The following is a 26,969-nucleotide window of genomic DNA, read 5'->3' as shown; positions in this document are numbered from 1 at the left end:
TAAGTGACCCCTAAAGAGCCTGGGAGGACTTGGTGAGGGGGTGCACTGGGACTTCCCTCAGCGCTGGGAAGTAACCATGGCAACATACATGTCATTCATCTTCAATGGTTGCAAGGCTACAGAGAGACTCTGCTTTGCTTTTCACAGGAAATCACAGCTTTTTCATTCAGTCCTTCAAGCACCCACGTTGGAATCAACATGCCCCAAATGAGGCATTATCTTCCCCCTCTTTACACATCCTCTCCCCTCTCCTAAAGCTCGCTGCCCCCCCACACCCCCCGCACACACACACATTCCCTGCCTTGTAAATGGCATCACCTGTTGCCCAAGCTAGAGATCCAGAGTCGTGCATTTCCCCTCACTGCTGGCTCGCACAACTCTCCCATAATTATTTATTCACATGGTCTCTCCACCCAACTGTGAGCTCCTCAGGGAGTCCCAGATGTCATAGTCCCTTCTATATCCCTGTGCCTGGCACAGTCTCTGAGACTCAAAAGGGCTTATTAATATTGGTTGACCAAAAGCACCCAGAGTCTGGGGCACGTCGAGCAGTGAGTTAAGCAATGGTGTCTGAGTTGCTCTCTCAGCAAAATGGAATTTGTGTGTGTGATGCTGATGCGCCATGTTCCAGGGCCCCTGTGCCAACATCAGCCTGTACAAGAGTCTGGGAGGTCCGCCTCCTGTCCTCTCCAGAGCCCTTGTCTATTCCCAGCTGACTCTGTGTCGGCAGTCACTCTCGTGACATCTGGCAGGGCTGCCTGCTGGACTCTGCAGGTTAGGTCAGGTATGTTTCTGCAGCTTCCAAAGGAAGGCCACAGAACCTGGTTCTCAGATGCCTGTTTCTATAGAAACTGTGTTTTCTATGTAGTGTTGAAGAGAGTCACAGGTCTCTTACAGATTTGGAGATCATTTTGTCCTCTAGATAAGGAAAGTGAGAACCAGCAAGGTGAAGATGCTTGCCCTTGGTCAAACCCGGACAGAAACACAGGTTTTTTAGCTCACACAGGCCAGCCCTCAGTCCACTAGAGCAGGGGTTGGCAAACTTTCTCTGTAAAGGGCCACATTTTAACTATTAAAAGTAGTTAGGCTTTTGGGGCCATACAGTTTCTGGTGCAACTACTCAACTTTGTCCCCTTAGTGTGAAAGCAGCCATAGCCAATACACAAACAATTGGCCATGGCTGTGTCCCAGTGCGACTTTAGTCACACAAACAAGCAACAGGCTGGATTTAGCCCTAGAGCCGTGGTATGCCCATCTCTGTACCAGAACTTCATGTGGTCCACAGCCAGCAGCAAGGGCGTCACCTGAAAGTGTCAGAAATGCAGACTCTCAAGTCCCAGGCCAGATCTGCTGACACCGAATCTGCATTTCAACAAGATCTCCTGGTGATCACATACATCCTAAAGTTTGAGAAGTGCTGCATTGTTGGGCCGGGCTGCTCCCCCTAAGAATGCCAAGAGGAAACTTTATAGATTAGAAAAATGAGGCCCAGGGAGATGAACTGACCTGACCAAGGTCACATGAATTGGTGGATCTGGGGCTAGAGTCCGGGTCCTACTATTTCAAATACGGAATTCTTTCTACATGTAGCAGAGTACCACTCCAGCCTCCCCATCTCTGGCTGTCCCTGACCTACTCAAATTCACTGGAAATTCAAGCAAAGCAATCCTTCAGCTGACTTCTGAATTGGAGAGGACTCTGATTCCAACTGTTTCTCTCCCCTGGCCCCTCCCACCAAGGCCTGGGAGGAGCTGGCGAGGTGGAATTGTGCCCCTGGAGGCTGCTCGGCATCTGCAGAGAGGAAACTTGCTCACACAGGTTCAAGCTGGAGTTAAACTCTAACTGAATTCCTGCCTTAGGAGATTTGCTATTCAAAATAGAACCACAGAGCCAAGGAACCTTTCATATTTCACATAGGGAAGAAACTTCCAGACTGGCTCTTTGGCAGGCCTAGACATCTTAGATTTTTCCCTCTTCTGCTTACCCTATCTTAGCCCACACACCAGCCCCTGTTGCCCTGTGGCAGCTCTTCAGCCATTTAAAATCAGGTGCCTCCTAAGACCCCAACCCCCAGCAAAACTCCATGCTGGCCACACACTCTGCACAGCCCGAATGTTGGTGTTCTTGATCTGTTCCTAATTTGTGCAAGAAGTGTTTCATCTTCTTAATTAATCACTAAGTATGTATTGGGCTGTTATTTACTGAGCACTTATGGGTGAAGCCTGTTGTGCATTTAGTTATTTAATCCATTTTATGGCTGAAGCCACTGAGGCTAATGGGGTTAAGTGACTGGCCCCAGAACACAGACAATACATGATAGAGCCTGGATTCAAACCTGCCTTCAAGTACCTACAGTGCTCCAGGTGCTGTAGAGGATGCAAGCAAGAGCGTGACGTGGTCCAACCCTCCAGTTGGTCACAGTCAACATATAAGAAATATATGGAAAACAGTCATGTTAACACTGGCATTGTAGGCAAGCCCCATGGAGTGGCAGAGACAGCATAACATAGGAGAGTGGGAGGCCAGAAAAGGAGGGGTAGCTGCCCAGCACTCTGCCATGCACCTACTTGGTGATCGATAAATATCTGATGAATGAATGAATGACGAGATAGAATGTGTGTCTGCTAATACTTGAAGCTGGTAAGGATTTGAAAAGACAGTCAATGAGAGAAGGGGAACATGGGCCAGAGAACTAGGCAAAGGGAAGATGGGAAAGATGGAGACCCTTGAGTACTGTGCCATGGAGCTGGTACATGATCCTTTGCATAACAGGAAGAGATGAAGGTTTTCATCCAGGAGCAGTAGGATGTGAGAGTTGTATGCAGTTTGGATTAGAGGAAAGGGAGAGGAACTGGCAGCAAGGAGACCAGTTAGGAGACTAATGCCGAAGGCAGGCTTATCACTCTAAGGCCTTCAGTTGGGAGTCAGTGTCCCAAAAGCCAACAGGAAGTGGGGACAGACAAAGGGGGCGCTGACACATAGGTGACCCTCCCTCCCCACAAACCACTCAACAGGATCCCAGCTTCTTCTACGCACAAGCTCAGCCTTCTCCTGTCTGCCTCCACACCCAAGCCCCTCCCCATCACCAGTGGCTTCTGTTGGCAGAATGGACGCCTTAAGCAGGGACCTAAGTCTTTTCCATCTCCAGCATGCTGCCGGCACCCATCTCTTCCCATTTTCAGGCCAATTCATCCAACACTTGTTAAGCACCTACTTGAATTTAGCACTAGATGCTAGAAATATTTTACATTCATTATCTCATTTTAATCCCCTACAGCACCCCTGAGAGACACTTTATAATTAGAAAAATGAGGCCCGGGGAGGTTAATTGACCTGTCCAAGGCCACACTAATTGGTGGATCTGGGACTAGAGCCAAGTCCTAGTGTTCCAAACATGGCTTTCTTTCCATACACACCACAATACCCTCCCCCACCTGCCCATTTCTGGCCAATCCTGACCCAACAACCAGAAAAAGCCCCTCTCGATGTCATTTCTCCTCTAGTTTTGCCTTTCTGGAGCAGGAGTAGGTGTGTGTGTGTATCTCGGAGCTGTGATTAGGTTGGTCGGGTTAGATGTCTGCAGTGTACCTTGTGTGTGTCATTTGTGGGGATCAGATTTGAGATGAACTGGAAAATCTCACCACTAATTGATTTATTTTATTACCTACGCTGTACCTGGAATTGAAGGTTCTTGAGCTCAGTGGGCAAAGTAATGCTGGAGAATACACCAACTAGCTGCACAGTGTGAGGAGGGGCGAGGACTGCTGCCAATCTGCTCCTGGCCGAGACGGTCAGGAAGTCCAGCCTCTCCCTTTGTTGGAAGAGTTCAAACAGACCTAAGCATAGAATGTCCCCACGCCCCGTCAGGGAACCCAGAGGCCCTGAGGAGGGAAGATACTTGCCCAAGGTCATACAACTAGACAACCAGAGCAGAGACAGATAACCCGGCCCCTGCCTGCTGGGCTGACACACTCCCTCCCTCTCTGACCCTGCGGTCACTCTCCCCCTCAGAAAACGTGGCTCCCGGGCTGCTTCTCCTTCCTACCCTTTTCCATCTGGGTTATCCAGAGCCGAAGACCACCGCTCTATCCTTCTGGCCGCTTTTATGCCGTGATGGGGCTTTACAGACTCCTAGGAGTAGAAGAAACCTGTGAGGCAGTGTAATGAGGGCAGGACACAAAGGAAACTCCTCTCAGAGGGAGTGCCCCGCTGGACCAGGCTTTCCTGGCTGAAAGATCCTACTCTCTCTCTCTCCCTTGTTGCTCAGCTCAGGAACAAGTGAAGGCAACCTGGATCCTCGTGGGATTGTGCCTCACACACACACACACACACACAGGCACACAAATGCAAGGAAAGGAAAAGAACCAAAGGAACTCATTTCCAGATAAAAAGCTGAGTGTCCTCTCTGTTTTAGAGTAAAAGAAGTATGAATAGGGATGCTTCACTTGCCAGGAGGGGCAGTCATCCTAAAATCTCAAAGTCACAGCATCTCTGCCCTTCAGAGCATCTCTGCTCTTCTCTTCCTCAGCACTCTATTCTTCTTCATCACTGCTCCTCCTTCTTTTCCTGCCCACACACCTCTCCCCGCTCCTCCTCTCCCTCCTCTTCCTCCTCCTGCACTCCCTTCTCTGGTTACATTGATTACCATTTGCAGAAGGCCATGAACTTACTCACTATGTAGCATAGACCGAATTCCTGAGGACACCCTTTCTAAGGAAACAAAACCACAGGAGCGGCCGCTGTTCCTCGAGGGCCTCCTGTGTGCCCTCCATGCAGGGCACTCGGCCTCACTTCTGAACCTCACAGCAGCCCTGCCAGTGAGTTATAGCTTCATTTTCAGGATAAAAGACAGACTCAGAAAAGCTAAGTGACTTCTCCCAAGATAATAAAACTATTGAGTTCCAAGCACTAGGATTCCCAAGTCTGTCCAAAGCCCATGCTCTGCGCTTCACAGCTTGTCCCAGGAGCACATTCTTTATGCCGGGTTTACAGAACACCAGGGAATGAGCCCTCCTGCCTATGGGCTGGTTTGCCAGCCAGGGCCCTCTGCCTCTATCCCATGTCTGAGCCAGGATCTCTAGGGAAAGCGTTGGTCAAAGATTATTCTTCAGGTTAGTTATGTTGGGATACCTGAGGGCCTGGTGCTATGAGAGGCCAGGTGGGAAGATGGGGGATGGAGATCCTGTTTGCCCATTTACAGCCTTCCTTCCTTACTCGCCCTTTTGTGTCCAAGGAAACCCCAAAGCCCCTCCTCTGCAGAAAAGCAGGCAACAGTCTTTTGGGATTCTCTCAGTCTCCGCACCCCCAGGCTGTTTTCAGGCTACCGTGCTTCTAAGCAGGTTTCGAAGCTCTGTAGCTGGGAGCTGTCTTTGATCTGCAGACCAGACCCTGTGGGAAGCTTAGGTGGGCTGATCAGTGCCCAGCTTTGTTGGGCTCTGGGTGCCTGAGCCACCAAGGGCACCTGGCCCATCTCCATGGAAATTTGGAGGCAGGCAAGGAGCCCAAGGTAAGTCCTGCCGCAGCCTTGGCAGCTGAGCCTGAGAGAGGCCCGCCAGCTACCATTCACCTGTCTAGACTGTAGAGCCTGAACCTGGCCCCACCACAAAGCAGAGCTGGGCTTGTATCCTTTCTTTCTGAGGAGAGTCAGAAGGTCCCACACCCCCACTGCTTGTCAGCTTCTCGGGAGCACAGTGATAAGGGACATTTCTAATTACTGTTTACAGACCACCTTCCCATTCTTTCTTTGTACTCAAAATAACCCATGAAGCAGGTTCTATTATTATCCCTGTTATGGGCAGGGACATAGAGGAAATTTTGTCCCCTCCCCCCCCTTCAAAAATTCATACGTTGAAGCCCTAATCCCCAGGACCTCAGAACATGACTGTATTTGGAAATAAGGCCTTTAAGGAGGTGACTAAGATAAAATGAGGCAGTTAAGGTGGCCCCTAAGCCAATCTGATTGGTGTCCTTATAAGAAGAGGAAATTTGGACACACAGAGAGAGACATCAGGGATGCACACGCTCAGAGGCAAGGCCATATGAAGAGGCGGCAGGGAAGTGGCCATCTATAAACCAAGGAGAGAGGCCTCAGAGGAAGCCAGCCCTGCCTGCACCTTGATCTTGGCAATCCAGCCTCCAGCACTGTGAGAAAATAAATTTGCATTGTGTAAGCCACCCAGCCGGTAGGATTTTGTTAAGAAAGGCCTAGCAAACTAACAGACCCGGGGAAGACAAATAACCTGCCTGACATGGACACAGCGATTAGGCTGTTAGCCCCAAACTCAAGAACTTGTGCAGAATTTCTCAGCTTTTTCCTTGAACTCTGTGACTCCATATTTGTCTGTCAGAGGCCATTTATGAAGCAGTGACAAATGCCTCTTCACAGTTTTAATTAATCAGACATATATCCCTGCCAGTAAGAGCTTCAGATCAGCATTAGCTAACTAGTGTTACCCACTGAACTGATAGGATTCCAGCCCAAAGAAATGACACCTGACATCTCGGTTCACCTCTGCTGCTGTAACCCAGGGAAAGGAACAGTGCCCATAGCTTTTATCATATTACACGGATGCCGTAATGTATGGGGCAGGCTTCCTCACCACTGTGGTGAGATGGTTGGGAAACCGTCTGGGTGCCATCACATAGTCAGGATTTCAGCACCTGCACTGAGGGTTGATTGATTCCCTGGGCTGGCCCCTTGCAGCCCCCGGACCTAACCCCTGGAGTGCTGATGGCAGGGGAAGACAGAGTGGGAATGGGGTTGAGGATAGCAAGGCATCCTGTCAGGCTGAGGATCTCCCATGCTTTCCCAGGGCCCCGCAAGTAAGGAGCCCAAACCATGACACCCATTTATCCTGAGTTCCCTTTGCATCATAAATGACTAAATTTTCATTAATATGAACCAGCAGCCAGGATGAGAGTGAACGTAAAAATTATGCATTAAGGGAGAGAGGCAAAAACCAGACTGGGTCATTATTATCTATTATATGCACATTAAATGAGTTAATTCATGGAAAACCTGTTACCCAGTTCAATCTAGGCAAGTAATTATTATTATTACTGATCATTATCTTTTTTCCTCTTCCAGGCCAAACCTATCAAAGTCTTTGGCACTAAAACATGTATCTTATTCAGTTTATTCAGCAAACAGTTATTGGGAGCCTTCTATATGCCAAGGGCCAACCTAGTTGCTAGGGATGCAAAGATAAACAAAACAAGAACACAACCCCGCCTTCAGTTCTCTGTGGAGTTGGGAGAGTGATGTGCACAGAAACAGTTGTTGCGTGAGATGCACAGGCTGAGCACAGGAGAAGGAAGAAGCATGGGGCCTGGGGTACCCCGGGAGTGGAAAGAGGAGTTCCCCAGGCAGAGGGATACCTGTGCTGGGAACAGGGTTAGAAAGCAAAGAATCTTGCACGCCTGGCCAAGGAACTAAGACGTTGTCCCTTGGGCTTTCAGAGCCAACAAATGGTCTGAAGAGGGGAGTGACAGGTCAGATATGCCCCTTAAATACGAGTGTTCTGCCAGCCTTTATCAATCCCTCCTCCCAACAGCAGGCAAGACTAAGGAAAGAAAGCAAAATAGGGCTGTGAGATCAGAGAAGCAGGAAAAGGCGCAGAGTTGGGGAAGAGATTAAAGGAGCGGAAAACAGACGGAGCAGGATGCCCACTTAATCTAAAGCTCATCTGGATTTGCAGCCTCTGTGTGGAGGTGTGAAACTATGAGGAACATTAAAGATTTTGAAAAATGTTTTAGCCCAAATGTTATGGCTTGAGGACTCTTGTACACAGCTCTGAGAAAGTAGATGGACTGTTGGGAGTTGCGAGGGTGAATGTGGCAGAAAAGCAAAGTGAAACTAGCATATTTTTGGTGCCCACTCTGTGCCAGGCTCTTTCATGTACAGCTCTGCCCTTTAATCTCATAGCCACGCTGAGGTCAGTGTTATTATTCCTAACTCTTAATAATCAAGTGAAGAAGCTCTAGATCAAAGCAATGAGGAAGTAACTTGTTTATATTCTTCTTCACTCAAACTCCTGCAGGTGTTTTGGGCAGTTTTATTGCCTAAGGCTCAAATTCTCAAACTTGAGTGTGCCTCAGAATCTTCCCGAAGGCTTGTTAGAACACAGACTGCTGGGCCCAACCCCCAGAGTTTCTGACTCAGTAGGTCTGGGTGGGGCGTGAGTATCTGTGTTTCTAACAAATTCCCGAGTGATGCTGATGCTACTGCTCCAAGACCATACTTTGAGACCCATTGGCCTATGGGGATGATCTACCCAATAATCTAGCCCAGCATTTCCCAAACTCTGCTGCATTTTGGAATCACTTGAGAATCTTTAAAAACAAATACTGATGCCTAGCTCCCAGGCCCTCACATTCTGATTTAACTCGTATAGGTGCATCCTGGGCATCATTATTTTTTTAAAAAAGAAAAAAAAAAAAACTCCCCAGGTAATTCTAACACGCAGCAAAGTTTAGAAACCACTGGCCTAGCCTCACTTCTCCTGGACTCTAATCTTTATCACCACCCTCTACTTCAGCTGCCCACGCAGGGGCCACCAGTGGAACTGGCCATCCACCAGCACTGCTCGCAGCACTTCTTTCCAACCCACTTTCTCCCACTGTCTCAGAACATGTCCTTCTGAAGTCATCAAGTCTCTTACTTGTCTTCTCTCTTTTCATCCAGTCCTCCACCTCCTTCCCTATTCAACCCAGACCCTGTGGTACAGTAATTACTACAGCCGCCTCTTGCCCGCAGCCCATAGATCAACCCCCCTGTTCTTTCTTTGACGATCTCTACCTGGGAAAGTTGGAGGAGGAGTATCTAAATCAAACTACAGGCATGGAAGTCCAGGGAGTCTTCTTGAAATTGACGACACTTGAGCTGAGTTTTGACTGACAAGTAAAAATGGAAGAGGGCTTTTCAAGCAGGGTTACAGCATATACAGAGGCACTAAGGAAGGAAATAGTAGGGTTTACCTTGGGAACCACATGTTGTGTATGTTTGGAGCAGGTACATGGTCCTACAGTGTCAGGAAATAAGCTGCAAAGGTGGCCTCTTGCCAAATGGGGATGGTCCTTGGGCATCAAGCCTGGAGTTTACATCATCTTTACAAATATGAAGGGCAGTTGATAGGTTTTTAAATGCCTTTTAAATTCTAACATTAATATCTACTTATAGAAAATATGAAACAGCTAGAAAAACGTAAAGTAGAAAATAACAATCACCTTTAATCTAATTACCCAGAACTCACCACTATTAAGATTTTAGGGGAATTTGGCCTTTTCTTCTAAACATATTCTTACACGGTTGAGGGCATGCTGTATAAGTAAGTTTATATCCATCCTTCACATTTAACATTATAACGTCTACATATTTAATGTTTTTGAAATTTTGTAAATGTTTTAATAGAGCATAAAATTCTATCATATGGATGCCATATAATTTATTGAGCTATTCTCATACAGGTGGAAATGGGGGAGGGGGAGATTTTACTATTATAAATGATGCCACAGTGTTCATGTTTGTATGAACTTAGATTCTGTCACTGATTTCTTGTGATCGATACCAAGGAAGAAGTTAATGTATCAACAGTATGAAAGTTTAGACTCTTATTGTCAAATTTCTTTCCACAAAGTTTTCTGCCAGTTTACCTTCTCATCATAAGTGTGAGAGAATGTACATTCATCTTCTCTTCCCAGCACTTGGTGTTATGATGGGTGCCACTGAAGGATTTTTGGTATGGGGATGACATGAGCAGATCTGTGTATTTATAAAATTGCGTAGTGGAGGCTAACCTGAGCGGGCCAAATTGGAACTGCTCTTGTCCTCGCTGTTCCTCCTTTGCTTCCACATTCTCCTTTTTCCATTTTCCCATTCTTCATCTTTTTTCTTTCTTGAAGAGCGTGTATTAAGTGTTCGCTGCACCCGCAGCACAGCACAAGACTTTGTTACCAAGAGCAGTGCTGAAAGCCTTAGCTCTGTTGTGCCCAGCCCAGAAACCCTCTTTTTATAGTTCTGTCAAGAAAGAGTCTCTGGAAAGTAATTCTCCTTAAGGAGAAATATTTTTTGTATTTCCCAATGAAGTCGCCAAGTGGATTTATTGCTAAATTAATTTCTTTCTGCATCCTGTGACTATCCAGCCCTACACATGATCATCCCTGTCTCTTGAATTTCCTTCCTCCTTCTTCTTAACCCAGCAAATTACCTTGGCATTCATCCTTCAAGACATTCCTTAAATGTCTGTGACACCTTCCTTCCATACCTTGCCTAGTTAGAATCAGTTACTCAAGCTTTCTTGTTCTTGTAGTTCAAATACAGCATTTTTCTATACCTAACTCTGTTTCTCCCTCTTGCCCAAGAGTCCTTCAAGAGTATAATATTTTGTATCCACAGTTTTTAACACAGTGTCTGGCACTTTTTGGCTACTAAGTAACTGTTGAATGAGTCAATGAATGAATTCCTGTTTGCGAAGGTGCATAGACATTCCATCTTAAATACTGAGTTGACTAGTGTAAAGACAATATGGAGCTAACATGAATTGCCAAAACCAAACTCTAAATTATTGGTACCTAAGGTAAAACAGACACCTGGTATACCAGATGTCCTGATCCTGGATTCTAAGTTCTGAACAGTAATTGTTTTGTGTGCCTAGACATTGACTTACACTCTGTTCTGTTTCATTTTAACTCCAGATTTAACAAATTCCCAAAGTATGTTCCAAAGAAAACCACCATGGACTGTTTATAGGTATCACACAAAAGAAGTCTTGTGGTCCAATAAGTTTGGGAAACAAAGTTAAAAAGATTTCTTTACATCAGGACTTCCTGGTAGGCATTCTAGGAAGTTGAAAGAAAGATCAGTTAGGCAATGGTAGGGCAACAGAAGAGCAGTCAAGTCTTCCCTCAGTGGAAGACAAGAGTCATCCTAGCCTCTTTATGCCGGGGAAGATTCAGAATACAAATTAAAAGGCACAATGGTAAAAAGTATGCCAAGATCCTAGCCCCTTCCCCTACATTTATCTCCTCTATCCCACGTTTGTGTGAGCTGCTGCCCCCCCCCCACCCCCCCCACCCACCATGCGGTTGAGATCAGCCTTCATTTACTTCTTTTCTAGAGCCAGGAAGCAAGGTAATGTGTGGGAAGTGATAGCTGCAAGGTAATGTGTGGGAAGTGATAACAACTTTAGAGTTAAAGCCATTCAACAGGAAAATCTGTTAAAAGACCAAGACATTGTAAAAGCTGAAACCCTTGAGTCTGTTAAGTCCCCTGCTTCTCAGAACATTTTGTTACCAGGGAATGTTTCAAGGAGGGAAAACATTGAAGTATCGCAGCACTATCATACCAAAGCCTGGTACAAAGAGCACCCTTTTATAAGACATCTGTCTCTCTGCCACAGGAGAAACTTCTAAAAAGTTCTGCTTCTCTTTTCTCCTCCTTTCTTCTACTCCAATATAACTTCCCCCGCCCTCCTCACCCCTAGACACACTCTATCCATTTCTCTCCTCCCTTCTCCTTCTCGTCCCCCCCCTCTTTCTCTCGCCCCCTCCCCTCCTTCTCCTCCTCCTCCCACTCCTCTCCTTCTTATTCTTTTCTCCCTTGCTCTCTCTCTCTCATTCATAACCCACGTTGATTTCACAGACTGTTAAAAGGGCACAGTAAGGTGAGACTACCAAGGGTGATTCAACATTCTTTGGTAAGAAGGAAACTAATTAAGTGACTAGAGGTTTAGACATTTGTTGTTTATTGGACCAAACTCGTTAAGAGAGCCTGGAGCATTCTCCTAAACAAACTTTGCCCTTCCATGGCTTCTTGTTCCAAATCCAAATGAGATGGAGAGTTTAAGGAGACAATATCTTTTCACAGATGTGAAGAAAGGAGTGTCAGAGAAGGAGAATGGGAGTGTCGATAGATGTAGAGGGGAAAAGCTATGTCCCTGTCACAGAAAGACTAATGCAATTTGCGAATCTGGCAGCTGACTCCATCAGCGGTCATCGGTAGGTTAGACTGTAGCAATGTTGACACACATTTGTGGTCAGCCCAATGGCTTGTTTAGCTGTCTTCATTAGAAATACATCCATCGAGAGCATGTTTTTTAAACAATAGTTAGTCTTCTAAACAAAAAAGTATAGACAAACCCAAATATCTCCTCGCCAATCTTAACTAACACTATTACCGTATACTAGGAGGCACCTTAGAACACAGAAGCCCTCTGATAAATAAACAAAAGCATTTACATAGACACAATTTTCTAATGTGTGGATATTAAAGGGTGTTAGTGATTAGCCACAACCCATGAGAAAAGTGCCTTTGCCTTAATAGGCAAAGGAATAGAAGCTTTTTAAAAATCTACCTTTTAATCTTGCTTCTGTTTTAAATAAATAAAAGTTGTGTTGTAAAAGTGAGTCTTGGGCCCAACCTCAAACCTTAATCCTGCCATTGCTTTCACAAGAAATGGGGCAGGCACGATCCAAGCCTTAGAAACTCAAAACAAAAGGGACCTCTTCTAGGTGCTGAATCAGAAGCCACTGCCACTGTGGGAGGCCATCAATCCTATGTGATTCTGAGCCTGAGACTCGTATTTTCTGCCCCTCTTTTAATACTGTGGACCCAGAATAATCTGGCATAGGTGAAATATTCTTTTCCTTGGCTCAGATGAGGCACCTGGTGTCCTGAAAGAGGTCACTGATTTCCCCAAGGATGTCCAAGGAGCTTGGCTCACCACTGGTTTACCACAAGCCAAATTTGAGGTTAATTAACTATCAGTCATCATCAGTGGGGCCAAGATGTTATTCAGACATTCAGAGAAGAGAAACTTGATCCAGCTATGAATAATAACCTTCATCAACATTCCTTCCTATCCTAATCCCAAACCAATGTGTCTTTAGCTGCACTGGGGGTTTGAAAATTATTTCAGAAATATTTGCTTCATCATTTATGTTATTCTGCATTTGAAGAGGTTTCTTGATTTGCGAACCTATTCATTGGATGCATATTAATGCTCTGGATCAAAACCTTATTTCACTAGAACTGGGTTTCTCTTCATGAGAAGGTACATTTATTGACCTTTGAGGAAATTCCCTACTTGGAATAAGAATGAAAATTCTGTCTGGTGGGAGATGAAGGGATGTTAACAGATCTGGGTTGGCCATCTAAGGACCAGACCTTCTGGCCAGAACCAGGCTCAGGAACAGAGAGATGTGTGTGCACTGCTTTTGCTTGTCTGTCTCTGCAGACCTCAGTGACCAGCTACTTGAAGTGGTGGGGCTCGAAGGAGCCATGGAGATGGGGCAGATCTACACTGGCCTGAAGAGTGCGGGCAAGAGGCTGGCCCAGTGCTCTTCTGTCACTATCAGGTATGCTTCCTCATTACCCAGCAGCCTCAGACTCTCCACACCTCCCTTAATATTCTTACAGACAACAACTAGGAAGCCATCTTTGGATTTCAGTGCAGGAAGAGGGGGATAGAAGCTTGACACCATTTATAAACAATGTCTTTGGAGATCGTTTCCCAAACTGGATATAATGGAGCCATCCAGGACATCAACTAGAGGGTCCACTGCAACCAGTTTGCTGTTCTCTTAGAATGAATTGGTGAAAGTCTCTAAGCAGGAGTACAAGATTATGAGGTCCAGAGGACTGGAGGTCCAACTCCTTGCCTTTTTTATCTTTACAAATTAGAATGTTAAATGTATACCAGAGGACACACTCTGACAAAACCCCAGTTCTCTGCTCTGTTCTGCTCTTTCTTGGATAGTGGCCTTAGAAATACTATTTCCTATATGCCTTTGTAGAGGTAAACCATCAACATCAACAAACCTGTCCCAATTGACTAAGAAGATGATGATTTTTTAGGGGGTGGACCACACAGGTCAGCCACTAAAGGCTCCTGGAAGAGACGAAGTCGAATGGAGGGATGCTCTGGTCTTCTCCACCCGATTATTTCAGAAGTCTGTACTCCTTTCCTTTTTCAATTCAATTTCTACAGATCAAATCTATTAGTGTGCCTTAGGAATCTCCTAGAGGGGACCACAACATGCAGGTTTCCCAAAGTTATTTGACCACAGAACCCTTTTCTCCCAGAACCTCTTGAGCAAGTGTCCTCAGAGCACATTCAGGGAAACACTGCTCTTGGCGCTGCTCTGCATCCCTCAGAAAGGTCCCCAGAGCTGGTTCCTTGATGTCTCTTGCTGAAGGTCTATCCCACCAACCCCTTTTCTTCGTTCCCTCTCTGTGTCTTCTCTGTCTCTTCTATTACTCCCCAAAGCTTTGCTCCTCCTTCTCTCTGGGCTGTTGTGCCGGGGCTTCTGTTTTCCAGATTAATCTCTGTACTTCCTTTGCTGTGCATTCTCTGTGTCTCTAACACTGAGTAGATCCAGTCTGTTAGCACATCCAAGTCATAACTTATATAGACCACAGAGAACATAACATCTTGATCCCAGAGGAATCAAAAAAGCCATGTATAAGAAGGAGGACTTTCTCTTCATATTCAGTAGACCTATTTCTAGATAGAAACAGAAGGGGTGAGCCAGGAGCCCCATCCTCCTGGGCATTTCCCAGATACTCTCCTAAGCCCCAAGAACCAAAATGCCACTCTCTCCTCTCAGTGTTTGTTTTATTATTAAGCTTATTGTTTTTATTATTAAATATCCTCAGGGTCAGTCACAGAATCATCAACATCAAACACAGCTTGCCTCCCTCATTTTATAATTTGAAAAACAGGGCAGATGCCAAACCCAGTGAGGGCTTCCTGGCCAGTGGGTGGCAACTGTTCCCTGCTCACCCAGACCAGAGGCCTCCTACAAGGACCTGCCTTTTCTCCCAAAGGCGATGTAGTACAAATTCACAACTCTTCTACAGAAGGAAGTCAGAAGACCTCATTCCTTTCTTTTTTAGAATCTGTATGCCAGAGAAGCCTTATCCCAAGCAAGAAAACAACACTTTCTTCTCTCTTCTCTTACTCATGGGGACAGAATTCCTGAGGATCCCATTTCCCAGCTAAGCCAGGTCCACAGTCCATGCAACCATAGAGTGTACTGTTGTTCAAGAGATAAAAGAGGGGATGTTAGGGTGGAGGCAAGGCAAGACACACTCAGACCTGAGCTGTACCTTGTATAGATTGGAGACGTTACCTCATTGACGTGACGCAACCTCTCACTCAACAGAAAAACCAGGCCTTTTCCCGTTTCATAATCCTTCCCATTTCATAGTGGAGTTTTTGGCATGATCCGCAGGCCCTTTGGCTAATTGTTTGACTGAGGGTCTGCTAAGTGGTGTCATACTTGTTGGCCACTGTTTTCTAGACTTCTATGAACTTCACTGCTCACCCAAGGCAGCATTTCTCAAAGTAAAGTCTAAGGACCAAAGCAACAGAATCACCCATAGTGCTTATTAAAATGCAGTCCCCTGGGCCTATAAGCTACCAAGTCAGAATCCCTGAGATGGGCTCAGAAATCTGTTTTTAACAAGCCCCCTAGAAGAGTCTTAGAGAACCACCCCTAGGTAGGAAGATAGGTCTTCCCATTTCTGTTTCCCTGTTGGGAACAACTCTGATTCTCTGACTCCAAGAAGCTCACTGTGTTCTCTCGGTTCTGGGGGTTCCAGGACGAACAAGCTGCTGCCGATGCAAGTGGATGGAGAGCCCTGGATGCAGCCACCATGCACGGTGAGTTTTGCCAATCTTTGAGCTGAGGACAAGAAGCTTTACTTTTGGCTCCTTTTGGGCACTGACTTCATATGAAATCACTGAATCTTAGAGCTGCAGGGACTTTGGGAGATCATCTAGTGCAGCCTCTCTTCCATTTCGTTCATCCATCCATTCATTTACCTGCTAAGCTTTTATTGAATACCTGCCATGTGCCGGGCCCTGGGAGGCACCAGTTCCAAAACTGAATGACAGATAGACCTGTCTTCAAAGAGCCCACAGTTCTAGTTGGAGAATTCTGAGACTTCATCTACAGTATCTTTGAGAGTCCCAGGGCTCTCAAGTGGCAGGGATCTTGCCACCCCAAGAGGAAGTGTTGTTCTGATGAACAAGCCTAATTGTTAGAAAGTGTTTCCTTATGTTGAAGCCAAATCTTCACACTTACCCCAGAACTTCCACCCAGTGGCGGTGACCCCCCCTGGAGTACCTGGGAGAGAATTGCCAGAGTGCACAGACACAATTCACCACAGATGTACCCACAGCCCTGAGGACCTACCTGAATACTCCACTGAAAGGGTAACCACACAAGTTATCTGTTTTGTTTATGGCATTATCACCCAGCACCAGCACTGTGCCTGGTTTGTAACAGCTACACAGTAATATTTGTTGAACAATGAGTAAAGGATGGAACCAATGAACAGACAAAAATAAAGGGAACATCTCCATGCCCTGACTCACCATAGCTATGTGAGCTCTCCATTTAGCACTGCTCCAGGAGCCAGGCATCCTTCCTTCTCAGTTCCTTCTCAGAAACCCAGCTGAAAACTCTGGTGAAGAGACACCGCTGTCCTGGTGTTCAGGGCCCAGGGTACTCACTGGGATATTACATTAGCACTATCCCCAATACCATCGTGAATGTGCAAATCTCAAAAGACAAAAGTAGTGTTTCTAAGCTTCCTCGCTCTGGTGGAATATTCAGATATCTCAATGGCCTGCTATTTTGAGCCCTTCAGAACATCAAGTTTTCTTCTGCTAAAGAAAGGTTTTCACACGATTTCTACTGGGCCTGAATTATAGGTGTATTTCTATAACTCTTTGTTCCATGTAACTTCTACAAATTATAAAACGTCACTTCCACAAATATAAAACTTCTACAGATTATAAAATTATAATAAAAAATATAAACCTTCTACAAATTACAAAGATTATAAAACAAGTTACAGAGACAAAAACTCTAGAGATGGCATCTTCTATAAAGGGTATCAAAAGTAGAAATTTTTCTGCAAAGTCTTACCTCAATCTTCTGGCTTCTTTGAAAACTAAAAAAAAAGAGAAAACACACTATAGCAAAAACTAATAAAACCTTACCACCTTGTTAGAATGAGGAAGGATGGAAGAAATTTCTACCACTTCTTTCATTTTTTTTTTTTTTCAAAGATTGGCACCTGAGCTAACAACTGTTGTCAATCTTTTTTTATTCTTTTCTGCTTTTTCTCCCCAAATCCCCCCAGTATATAGTTGTATATTTTAGTTGTGAGTCCTTGTGGTTGTGGCATGTGGGACACCCCCTCAACGTGGCTTAATGAGCGGTGCCATGCCCGTGCCCAGGATCCGAACCAGTGAAACCCTGGGCCACTGAAGCAGAGCTCGCGAACTTAACCATTCGGCCACGGGGCCGGCCCCTACCACTTATTTCAATGGAGCTGAACTGAGAAACATCTATCCAAGCTCCTCCTGTCTCCTAAAAAAAGGACTGGAAGAAATCAAACCTTCTCTCCCTGGTTCAGTGATATCTGGAAACCAGATTGCCATTCCTCTGCATACAAGCCCTGGTTTTTGAAATAGCTGAATACTACTCCTGTCCCCACCCCCATCCTCTGTCCTGCCTCCCTTCAGAGATTACAAGTCACTATGACAAAATTTGCGATCCAATGATTTGATTGTATATGGTCCATGGAAACCGTATGGAAAGATGTCAGTCTGCTCGGGCCGCCATAACATAATACCACAGACTGGATGGCTTAAACAACAGAAATGTATTTTCTCACAGTTCTGGAGGCTGGAAGTCCAAGACCAAGGTGCTGGCAGGGTTGCTTTCTGGCAAGGCCTTTCTTCCTTACTTACAGACAGCCACCTTCTCACTACGTCTGCACATGGCTTTTCCTCTGTGCATGAGCACTCCTGGTTGCTCTTCTTAGAAGGACATCAGTCCAGTTGGACTAGGGCTCCATACTTACGACCTCACTTAACCTTAATTACTTCCATAAAGGCCTATTTCCAGATGCAATCACATTGGGGGTTGGGGCTTCAACATATTAATTTGGGGGAAACACAATTCAGTCCACAACGGAAGGTCAAAGAAAGTCATTCTTAAACTTGCAAGAGTTGAAACAAAAGTACCCTGGTTGAAGCATTTTCCTAAAGGTGCACACCAACTCAGAAGTGATTCAGAATTAAAGACTTAATGACGGGACATCATAGAAACTTTGGTTAAAATCGAAACCAGTTAAATTAGAAGGAAGTAAAACACAAATAGTTAAATATGGTTGACTAAATGCAAATGACAAAAATCACTCTTTGAATGAGAAGATATATAATGTAAACATTAATAACCTGGATCCCCAACCAAAGGTTATATTACCAAGGCTGAGAACATGTGGGAGACATTGCTGAAGGAATAGTAAAAATATGCTAAATATTTCATTGTTTCTCCTCACTTTGATAATTAAAAAATATAAATCGGAAGAAAATTTTAATAACTAGGTAATCACTGGTGAAACTAAAAACAAGGCACACACCTTTCAAATCTGGGAGAATTTAAAATTTGTTTAATGTAGCACAAGCCAGAAAGCAAATAAACAAACATGTAAAAAATTTTTGAAACAAGATGAAAGACGTTAAGAGTAAGATTGATAATAATGACAAAAAACATAAATGTGTTAAAATCTCCTATAAAAGAACAGTACTCTCATGTTGGATTAAAAATTAAAATCCAGTGACATGCTTCTTGTAAGAGATACACCTAAAACAAAGGTGTGTAAATAAACAGGTGTATATGTAAACAGGTGTTTAAAACAAAAGGACATATGTATCTTTTAGTTTATTCTTTATCAAGCATAGAGAAATTAAAAGTAAGAAATGATATTGTTAACTATATTAATTTTAGGCAAATTAACCTTCCAACATGCCAAAGCATAAAGTGGAATAAAGAAGGTCATTTTTTATTTGGTAAAAAGTACACTCAGAGCCAGCCTTAATGGCCTAGCAGTTAAAGTTCCGTGCTCTCCGCTTCAGTGGCTGGGGTTCATTTCTTGGTCGTGGAACCACACCACTCGTCTGTCAGTAGCCATGCTGTGGCAGTGGCTCATATAGAAGAACTGGAAGGACTTACATCTAGAGTATACAACTATGTATTGGGGCTTGGGGGAGGGAAAGAAAAAGAGAGGAAGATTGGCAACAGATGTTAGCCCAGGAAGAATCTTCCCCAGCAAAAAAAAAAAAAAGTACGCACAATTATGAGGTGTAATAGTCATAAAATTTTAGTATCTAATAACAGAATCACAATATGTACCATGAGAAACAGCATCAATACATATTCTGAGAAAAAAAATAGATATATAAGAAGTTGACAAAAAGACAACTATTGAGAGGCTTTAAAATATTTGTTTCAGGGGCTGGCCCTGGTAGCATAGTGGTTCAGTTTGGCACCCTCTGCTTCAGTGGTCCTGGTTCTCGGACTTGGATCCTGGGTGCGGACCTAGACCACTTGTCAAGCCATGCTGTGGCGTGACCCATATACAAAATAGAGGAAAATTGGCACAGATGTTAGCTCAGGGCTAATCTTCCTCAAGGAAAAAGAGGAAGATTGGCAGCGGATGTTAACTCAGGGCCAATCTTCCTCATCAAAAGAAAATAATATGGGGCCGGCCCAGTGGTGCAGCAGTTAAGTGCACACGTTCTGCTTTGGCAGCCTGGGGTTCGCCAGTTCAGATCCCAGGTGTGGACATGGAAGTCTTATCCAGTGTAGTATCTCTGAAGCAGAAAAGAAATATAACTATTTGCAAAAGAGTCAAAACTGTCATTATTTGCAGATAATGTGATTATGTACATAGAAAGCTAATATAACCAACTGAAAAAATCTCATAGATTAAATTACTTCGGTGAAGCCCTACAGAAAGATAAACAGGCAAAAGCTAATAGCTTTTCTATATACCAGCAATGACCAATCAGAAGAATATAATACAAAAAAGTTAAAATATCACAATAGCGACAAACAAAAACTAAATCCTAAACTGAATGGTGAAAAATAGGTGAAGTCTGTAAGACTTAACCAATATAAAAAAAAGAAGACTTGAATTTAGAAACATCCATATTTCTAAATAGGGATCCCAAAAGAAATCCCAATGTAATTGTTTTTTTAACTCGACAAAACACTTCAATAGCTAAGGCATTTTATGGAAGAACTATGAGGAAAGACTTCCCACAGATATTAAAATAATTATAAAGCCACAATAATTGGCAGAATATTGGATAGATAAATCAATTGTACAAAAGAGAGCCCTAAGAAACCCTAGTACACATAAAAACTAATGAAGAAAAAAGAAAGATCATAAACTAATTTGAAAGGAATGGACTGTTTAACATATGGTATCCTGGAAGCTGCCTGTTTGGGAAAATGTCGTTATATACCAACCTCTCACCTCAAACTACACTCCAAAAACAAAAACAAAAAAACTCCAATTCAATTAAATAATTGTTACTAGTAGGGGGAAAAATAAATGACTATAATCACACTGTGAGCATGGGCTTTCTAAGGAAAAAGTGACATATTTGACTATTAACACATTTTAAATGCTACAAGTCAAGAATCAATATAAATATTTGAAAGGCTAAGGACAAGATGTTTGCAGTAGTGATCTCAAAGAGCAGGTTAATTCGCATAACGTATACAGAGCTGTTAGAAACCAGCAAGAGAAAATACTAACAATGCAGTAGTACACAGACAATTCAAGGAAGAAATGCCATGGACTAATAAAGCTGTGAAATAATATTTAATATCACAAGTTAAGAAAAAAGTAGGGGGGAGAATTTCAAATTAATATAGTGATAAGTCCATGCCACGTTTCACTTATCAAATTAGCACACTTTGTTTTTCTTTTTAAGATAACATTCATTGCTGTCAAGTGTGTGGTGAGGCCAGCACTCCCAGTGATGCAAGAGCATAAACTGGTACAGCTGTTCTGGAAAGCATTTGGAGCCATGTATCAAGAAGAACCTTACAAATATTAATATACATTGATCCAGTTCATTTTCTTTGACCCTTAAAATTTTGTTCATTGTACTTCTAAAAATTTATTTTAAGTAAAATACAGATTATCAGTAATACAGACAGAGACTGATGTATAAGAATGTCAATTTCTATATTATTGATAATAGAAAAAAGTGGGGGAAAAAGCTCAACATTTAGGGAAAAGGTTAAATAAGGTATGTGTAATTCATCAAATGGAATAATTTTCAGCTATTGAAAATCATATTTAATTACATCAGAAATGCTTATAAAATAATGTTAAATGAAAACAGGAGATTAAGAAGGTGATTTCAATTTTATTAAAAACATATAAGCATAGAAACAAACTGAAAAAATGTATACCAAAAAGTTACCAACAGTTACCTCTAGGTAATTTTTAAATTTTTCCATATTTCCTAAATTCTCAAAAATGAACATATATTTGTTTATACATATAAATATATGTATATAAAGTATATATTATTAAGAAAACTTGCCTTGTGCTTGCAGTACTGTAAGATGACCTCTTATGCTTCACCGCCACAGTTAGGTGGCATAATTTGAGCCTTAAAATTGAGAATCTTCTTCTCCCAGAGTAAGATAAGAGTAGGATCTCAAAGTTGAAAGGGATTCTAGTTATCTAGTGATTCCCAAACCTGAGTATGGATCCAAATAACCTGGAGGACTTTTAAAACACAGATTGCTGGGTTTCTGATTCAGTAGGTCTGGATGCCTGAGTATTTGCATTTCTGACATGCTTCCAGGAGATGCTATGCTGCTGGTCTAGGGACCACACTTGGAGAACCAATAATCTAGTCAAACTTCCCAATTTATCAATAAATCCCACATTTCTCCTCTACCCCTAGCAAAACCCGATTGTCCAGCTACATTTGAAAGCCTCTGATGGCGGGAAACACTCTCATGAAGCAGAGCATCCTAAAACCTTGGAGAACCCAGAAGTAGCTAAGACCTGAAGGACAGCACAAGCCCCCTCCCTTCTCCCCTAGCTCACTTTAAGCAGGACTATTTCCTTAACTTTTTAAAATATCGCAGAGACTGCTTGAGACTTTTCAGGTTTGTCCCTTTCTGTTTATCTCCAGCTGAAATTAGGGCGGACTCAGCACTCCCCGAATGATTTGGGAAGGGTCCACACTTAGTTATCGGCCATTTTGCTGGGCATAATCTGAATCATTTGCCCTGAGAGGATAATGTTCAGGAAGGAGTCCCTCAGTTTATTGCTTCTCTTAAAGTAATAAAAATGTGTTGGTTTTTGGGAAAGGGCTCCCCAAAACAAAGTCAACCCCTCGCACTAGTGAAATTTTACAATATACTCCATTTTAAAGGAGAAATTATATGCTGCGGTACTTTTGTGAATTTTGAGCTATCACACAACCGTCTACTGTATCAATTCTCTCCGTAATAGAGCAGAAAAGTAAGAACATGGGGCTACTGTCCTTAGTGCTTGTCATATGTTGTAAATGTCATGAAAAGTTTCTAAGAAAACCATAGAGACTTTAGTTAATTGCCTGAAGTACCCAATTACCAGAGAAGTTTGGGTTCTAACCACAGAAATGTAAGATGCTCTCTTTCCATCATGGGTAGAATAGGCAAGTTTAGCCACATCCAACTACCTCCTAAAATGGAATTTTAACTATTTAACCCACTAACCCTTCCTAATTTGGGGACAAGGGAATAAGAGAGTGACACCTCTTTGACTCAAAATGGGAGTATGATCTCATGCTTCTTGCCTTCAGTGTATGTCCATACAGTGAGCTCTCAGTTATTGTAGTACTAGAATCCACAAACCACATCAGAATCTCATGTTACCCAGGAGTTCCAAACTTCTACCCCATCAAGACCTATGTCAAAACTGCTGAAAAACCAAATGGGAGGGATTTGAGTTTCACTTCCTCCTCTTTGCCCTGGAAGGGCTAACAAGCAAATAAATTGCTCAGCTATAGGGAGAAAAAGGAGAAGCAAGGGTCTTCTATCGTCTAAAAAAAATAGGCTCCATCAGCGGGAAATGTAGGCAGCGCACCAGCTGCCGCTCTCTGCCCCAAGCACAGCCATCTCCACTGCCGGGACATTCTCTCTTTCTTCTTGGTTGGACTAATCACTCAATACTTCCACAGCATGTGCTCTGAATGGGCGCTGTGCTGGCCCAGAGAATACCAGGGTGAGTAAGATGAAGTTCTTCCCCTCAGGGGGCTCACATGCGTGGGGGTGAGAGCAGGCTTACCCCAAAGAAATGTGCCACAAATCACTGTCATTAGATAGTGCTAAGTTACACGCCACAGGTAAGTGCTGTCAGAGTCCCCAGTCTATGCCTCACTTCCGTGAGTTCCAGAACAAACATAATACCCATGATAAGGCATGTAACACAAAATGGTGTTTGATGGGTTCTTGGTTTGCTCCTCTGGTTTACTCCACAAAACAGAAAGACTTATTCTCCTTCTAGATCTCTGGGCTGGTAGAAGCCAAAATAGAGTCATTTCCAGCTTCCTTACCCAGGTTATGCTAATTCTCCACAATGTCTTTTGGTCCCATCTTTTTCCTTCCATATCTTGGGGCCTTATAAATTTAGACCTGGTTTGCATTAGTACCCTCTTAACCAGACTTTCCACCACCCCAGCTCACCCTGACAACAGCTGTTGAATAATTTCCCTCAAACTCTTTTTTTTCATCATGTTATTCTCCAGCATAAAAAGTTATCATGGTTCCCCATTACCTCTCATTAAACCCAATCTCTGCCGCCTCCCCTTTGAAACCCTAGGTCAGCTGCCCCACCCATAACCCTGACCTCATTTCTCATCCTTTGCCCCAAACTCAACTAGCTCATACATGGCCCCTCTACCCAGTGCCTTCCCTCTCTTTTCACCAACACTTTTCCTGCCATTCCTTTCAAATCTTAAAATTCCTCCTCAATTGCTCCTTTCAGATTCTTCTCGTTCCTTACCTAACCTCTTCTTGACACCACTCAATTTATCCTACATTAATTTAAACTTTTGATGGGTCTCTCTCTCCAAGATTTCTTCTCTTATTCTCTGTGGTCACACTGTCAGTTCCAATAAAGTGGTAAAAGCCATGAAAATGGGCTCATAGATTCTGTTTCTTTTGACAGACATCTTTCTCTTCCTCCAATGTAAGATAACAATTATTTAACTGTTACATTCCATTTTACAATGGGCCTTCATTGACTGTCTATCATTTGATCTTCACAACCACTTTGTGAGAAAAATAGGACAAATGTTATTATCTTCATTTGGAAGTTAAGCAAGCATTGGTTTTGCAGGTTAAATGATTTGTCCAAAGGTTCACAGCAAAGAAGTGGGAGTTCTAGGACCCAACCCCAGGTCTTTGAATCCTAAGTGCCACCACCAGGAAGATGGTGTTGGAACACCATCTTCCTACTCTGAACATATGGCATACTTGATAAATGCCGATGGACTGATAATGCAGATTATTAACTTGGCAGTGTCACCGTGCCACATTCAAATAGGGATTAAACATCTTTAAGTCAATTGGAAGTGAAAGACACTGGTGAATTCTCATTTTTGCCTTTCTTCCTAACCTGATCCCCAGAGCATAGCTTCAAGTTTGCATGAGAAAATACTCATACAACCTAAATTCAAAAAATGCATATGCTTTTAAAAGAAAGTTGAGTCTTTCCTGGAAAGCTAAGAAAAGAGGAAACACCTAAGAGACTCACTTTCAAACTCTCCACATGATGTTGCTTGGGTCAGAGATCAGACTGAAGCTTCTAGGTCAACTTCGAGTTACTGGTTGACATCTCTGCACTGCCTCAGCAAGAATGGCTAGGAGCAGTGGAGGCTGGGAATCTGAAGAACTGGGCTCTAGCTGTTCTGCCCTTCTCTGTGTGACCTTAGGGTAATCTAAGACTCAGCAGAGCCTTGGGCCTCTGTTCCTTTATCATACAGAGGGGTTGAATGAGATGGTCCCTGAGGTCTCCTCTGGCTGTGACATTCTGAGTCTATGAATAGCAAGGACACAAGACAGGTGCGAGCTGATCACCACGTGGGAAGCTCACACCTGTCTCTCCCCAGTGTTTCCGCCCCTCACTTCCAGCAGTGCCAAACTCTAGGCCCATTCAGGGTCCAGTTGCCAATTTTGAAGCTGTTCAAGGACAGTCGTCCTTCTGCATGGGGCTTTTTCCAACCCGAAGCTGGCCTTCCTTCCTCTCTCTGCAACTCATTCTCCCATAGGCTACTGGGGTTTGCATGCCACTAATTCATTTCTGCCTCTTTGCTTTTAGATTAAAATTACTCACAAGAACCAAGCGCCCATGATGATGGGACCTCCCCAGAAGAGCAGCTTCTTTTCACTGAGGAGGAAGAGCCGTTCAAAAGACTAAACAATGTGCCAAACACCAGTTAAACCAAGAGATAAAACAAGAAACTGTAATACACACACACACACACACACACACACCCCTCTCTAACCATTGGAAGCAAAGCCACCCTTTAGGAAGAATCCTTCACCCTGACATACATTCTATTTATTTCAACAGTGGACACAACCCACCAGAGCCAGTGCCAACAGAACATTTTGAATGGACTTAGGGCCCACCAGGGTGAGGCTGGCTCATGCAGCAACCTCCACATTCCCAGCCTTGAGTGGGACTTTCTGAGACTGAAAGAGAAATCCCCCTTTCTTCCCACCAGTGCTGCAAGTTTCCTCATGAACATTCGCAAGGAGCAGGCTGCAGGTTTCCTGCCTATGGTGAGATCGGATGTGGCCAAGGAAAAGAACTCCTGTTCCAGAGAACTTGCACAAAGGTCCCTCTGTACAGAGACAAAACAGCCTCCGACTCTCAGAGCAACTCCCTTGGCAGGGCTCAGCAAGCGCACGTTGGTTTCTTGGTTGTCCTTCGAGTGACAATTTCTCCCTGAACTCGCTGAGGAGGCAGAAAGGCTGTGGAAAGCTGTGTTTCCATTCTTGGTTCTCTGCGCTGTCAGTGGGCACTTGTTATTTTTCCCAAAGCCTTCTCCCAGTGGCTGTGTGTTTGTTTAGAGACGGCTCCAGGAGGGCCCAGCGCTGCCTGCACAGCACACCTTAGATGTGGTATTTATTTTCTTAGTTCTGTGAACACCTGGGAGGGAAAGCAGAGAAACTGGGATTTATTTTTCAAATTGGTGTCATAATATTGTGTAAAAAGGGAAGAAAAAAAAAAACACCCCCAGCTTCTTTCTTTTTCAAGCCAAAGCGTGTTTCCTGTTTGAGTTCCAAGCCCTGGTGGCAGACTATTCCTGAAGGCAGAGAAGATGGGAGGGAAGGGCCTTTTGCTAAAGAGCCCAGGAGGCAAACCATCAGGTGGTTCCCTCCTGCCTCTCTGCACGTACCACTCCCAGAGTAGACCTGAATGCCCTTCTGATGGTCTCAAGTGTGTGTACATATATATAGCATATATATTTATATATATATAAATATTTATTTACTGATGGACTTTTCCTGATTGAAAAAAAATTATGTAGTATAGGAACAGAAATTGAGAAAGAAAGAGAAGGTTCTTACTCCCAATTCCACCATTTCATTGCCAAGATACATTTCCCCATGGCAATCATGAGATTTAAGGGAAATGAAAGTAGCTTCTTCTCATAAAGAGACTGAGAATTTCTATTCTGGATTCTCAAAAAAACCATGAAAGATATGCTGGGCAGGATTTACTCTCCCATTTGTCAGATAAGGAAACTTATCTTGGAAAAGCTAAGAGACCTGTTCATGGTATCTTGGCTAATGTGGTTTGGGAATAAGTGCCACTAAGAAGATATTTAATAGAGAAAAGAATCCATTCATCTTGGAATAGGGGCATTTCCGGTCACTGAGAAATGTTTCCATTTGGATCCAGTTGCCAGGGAAGAATGAATGTGCAGCACATATGTGATTGGGACAGGCCCACATGAGAAAACGGGGGCCCCGTGATGCTTCCTAGAGATTTTCTCTGGCCTGAACTGGTGAGAAGTTGGTCTGGGGTTGAAGGCACTAGACAGATCATTAAATTAAACTCTCCCCATGTCAACTCA

The 26,969-nt window shown here is 43.7% G+C and overlaps 1 protein-coding gene and 1 long non-coding RNA gene across 8 annotated transcripts in view; one reads left to right on the top strand and one right to left on the bottom strand.

Moving 5' to 3' along the window:
• The window catches only part of DGKG (diacylglycerol kinase gamma), a 236,133-nt gene that overhangs the window by 197,442 nt on the left and 11,722 nt on the right, over nucleotides 1-26,969 (top strand). For 5 of the 7 annotated variants that reach the window (XM_070582486.1, XM_070582485.1, XM_070582489.1 and 2 more), the window contains 3 exons: nucleotides 13,233-13,353; nucleotides 15,602-15,662; nucleotides 25,202-26,969. In XM_070582486.1, coding sequence (XP_070438587.1) covers nucleotides 13,233-13,353; nucleotides 15,602-15,662; nucleotides 25,202-25,300 — 281 coding nt within the window. In that variant the 3' untranslated portion in view covers nucleotides 25,301-26,969. The remainder of the gene's footprint in view (nucleotides 1-13,232; nucleotides 13,354-15,601; nucleotides 15,663-25,201) is intronic. The other 2 variants (XM_070582487.1, XM_070582490.1) reach the window with 1 other exon arrangement.
• The window catches only part of LOC139077010 (uncharacterized), a 33,332-nt gene continuing 31,785 nt past the window's right edge, over nucleotides 25,423-26,969 (bottom strand). The window contains exon 3 of the long non-coding RNA XR_011529123.1: nucleotides 25,423-26,038. This is a non-coding gene — a long non-coding RNA (uncharacterized lncRNA). The remainder of the gene's footprint in view (nucleotides 26,039-26,969) is intronic.

This window comes from Equus przewalskii, chromosome 18 (assembly GCF_037783145.1).
Source record: "Equus przewalskii isolate Varuska chromosome 18, EquPr2, whole genome shotgun sequence".
NCBI lineage: Eukaryota > Metazoa > Chordata > Mammalia > Perissodactyla > Equidae > Equus > Equus przewalskii.
Note: the sequence above shows the minus strand (reverse complement) of the source record. Positions and strands in the feature narration are given on the sequence as shown.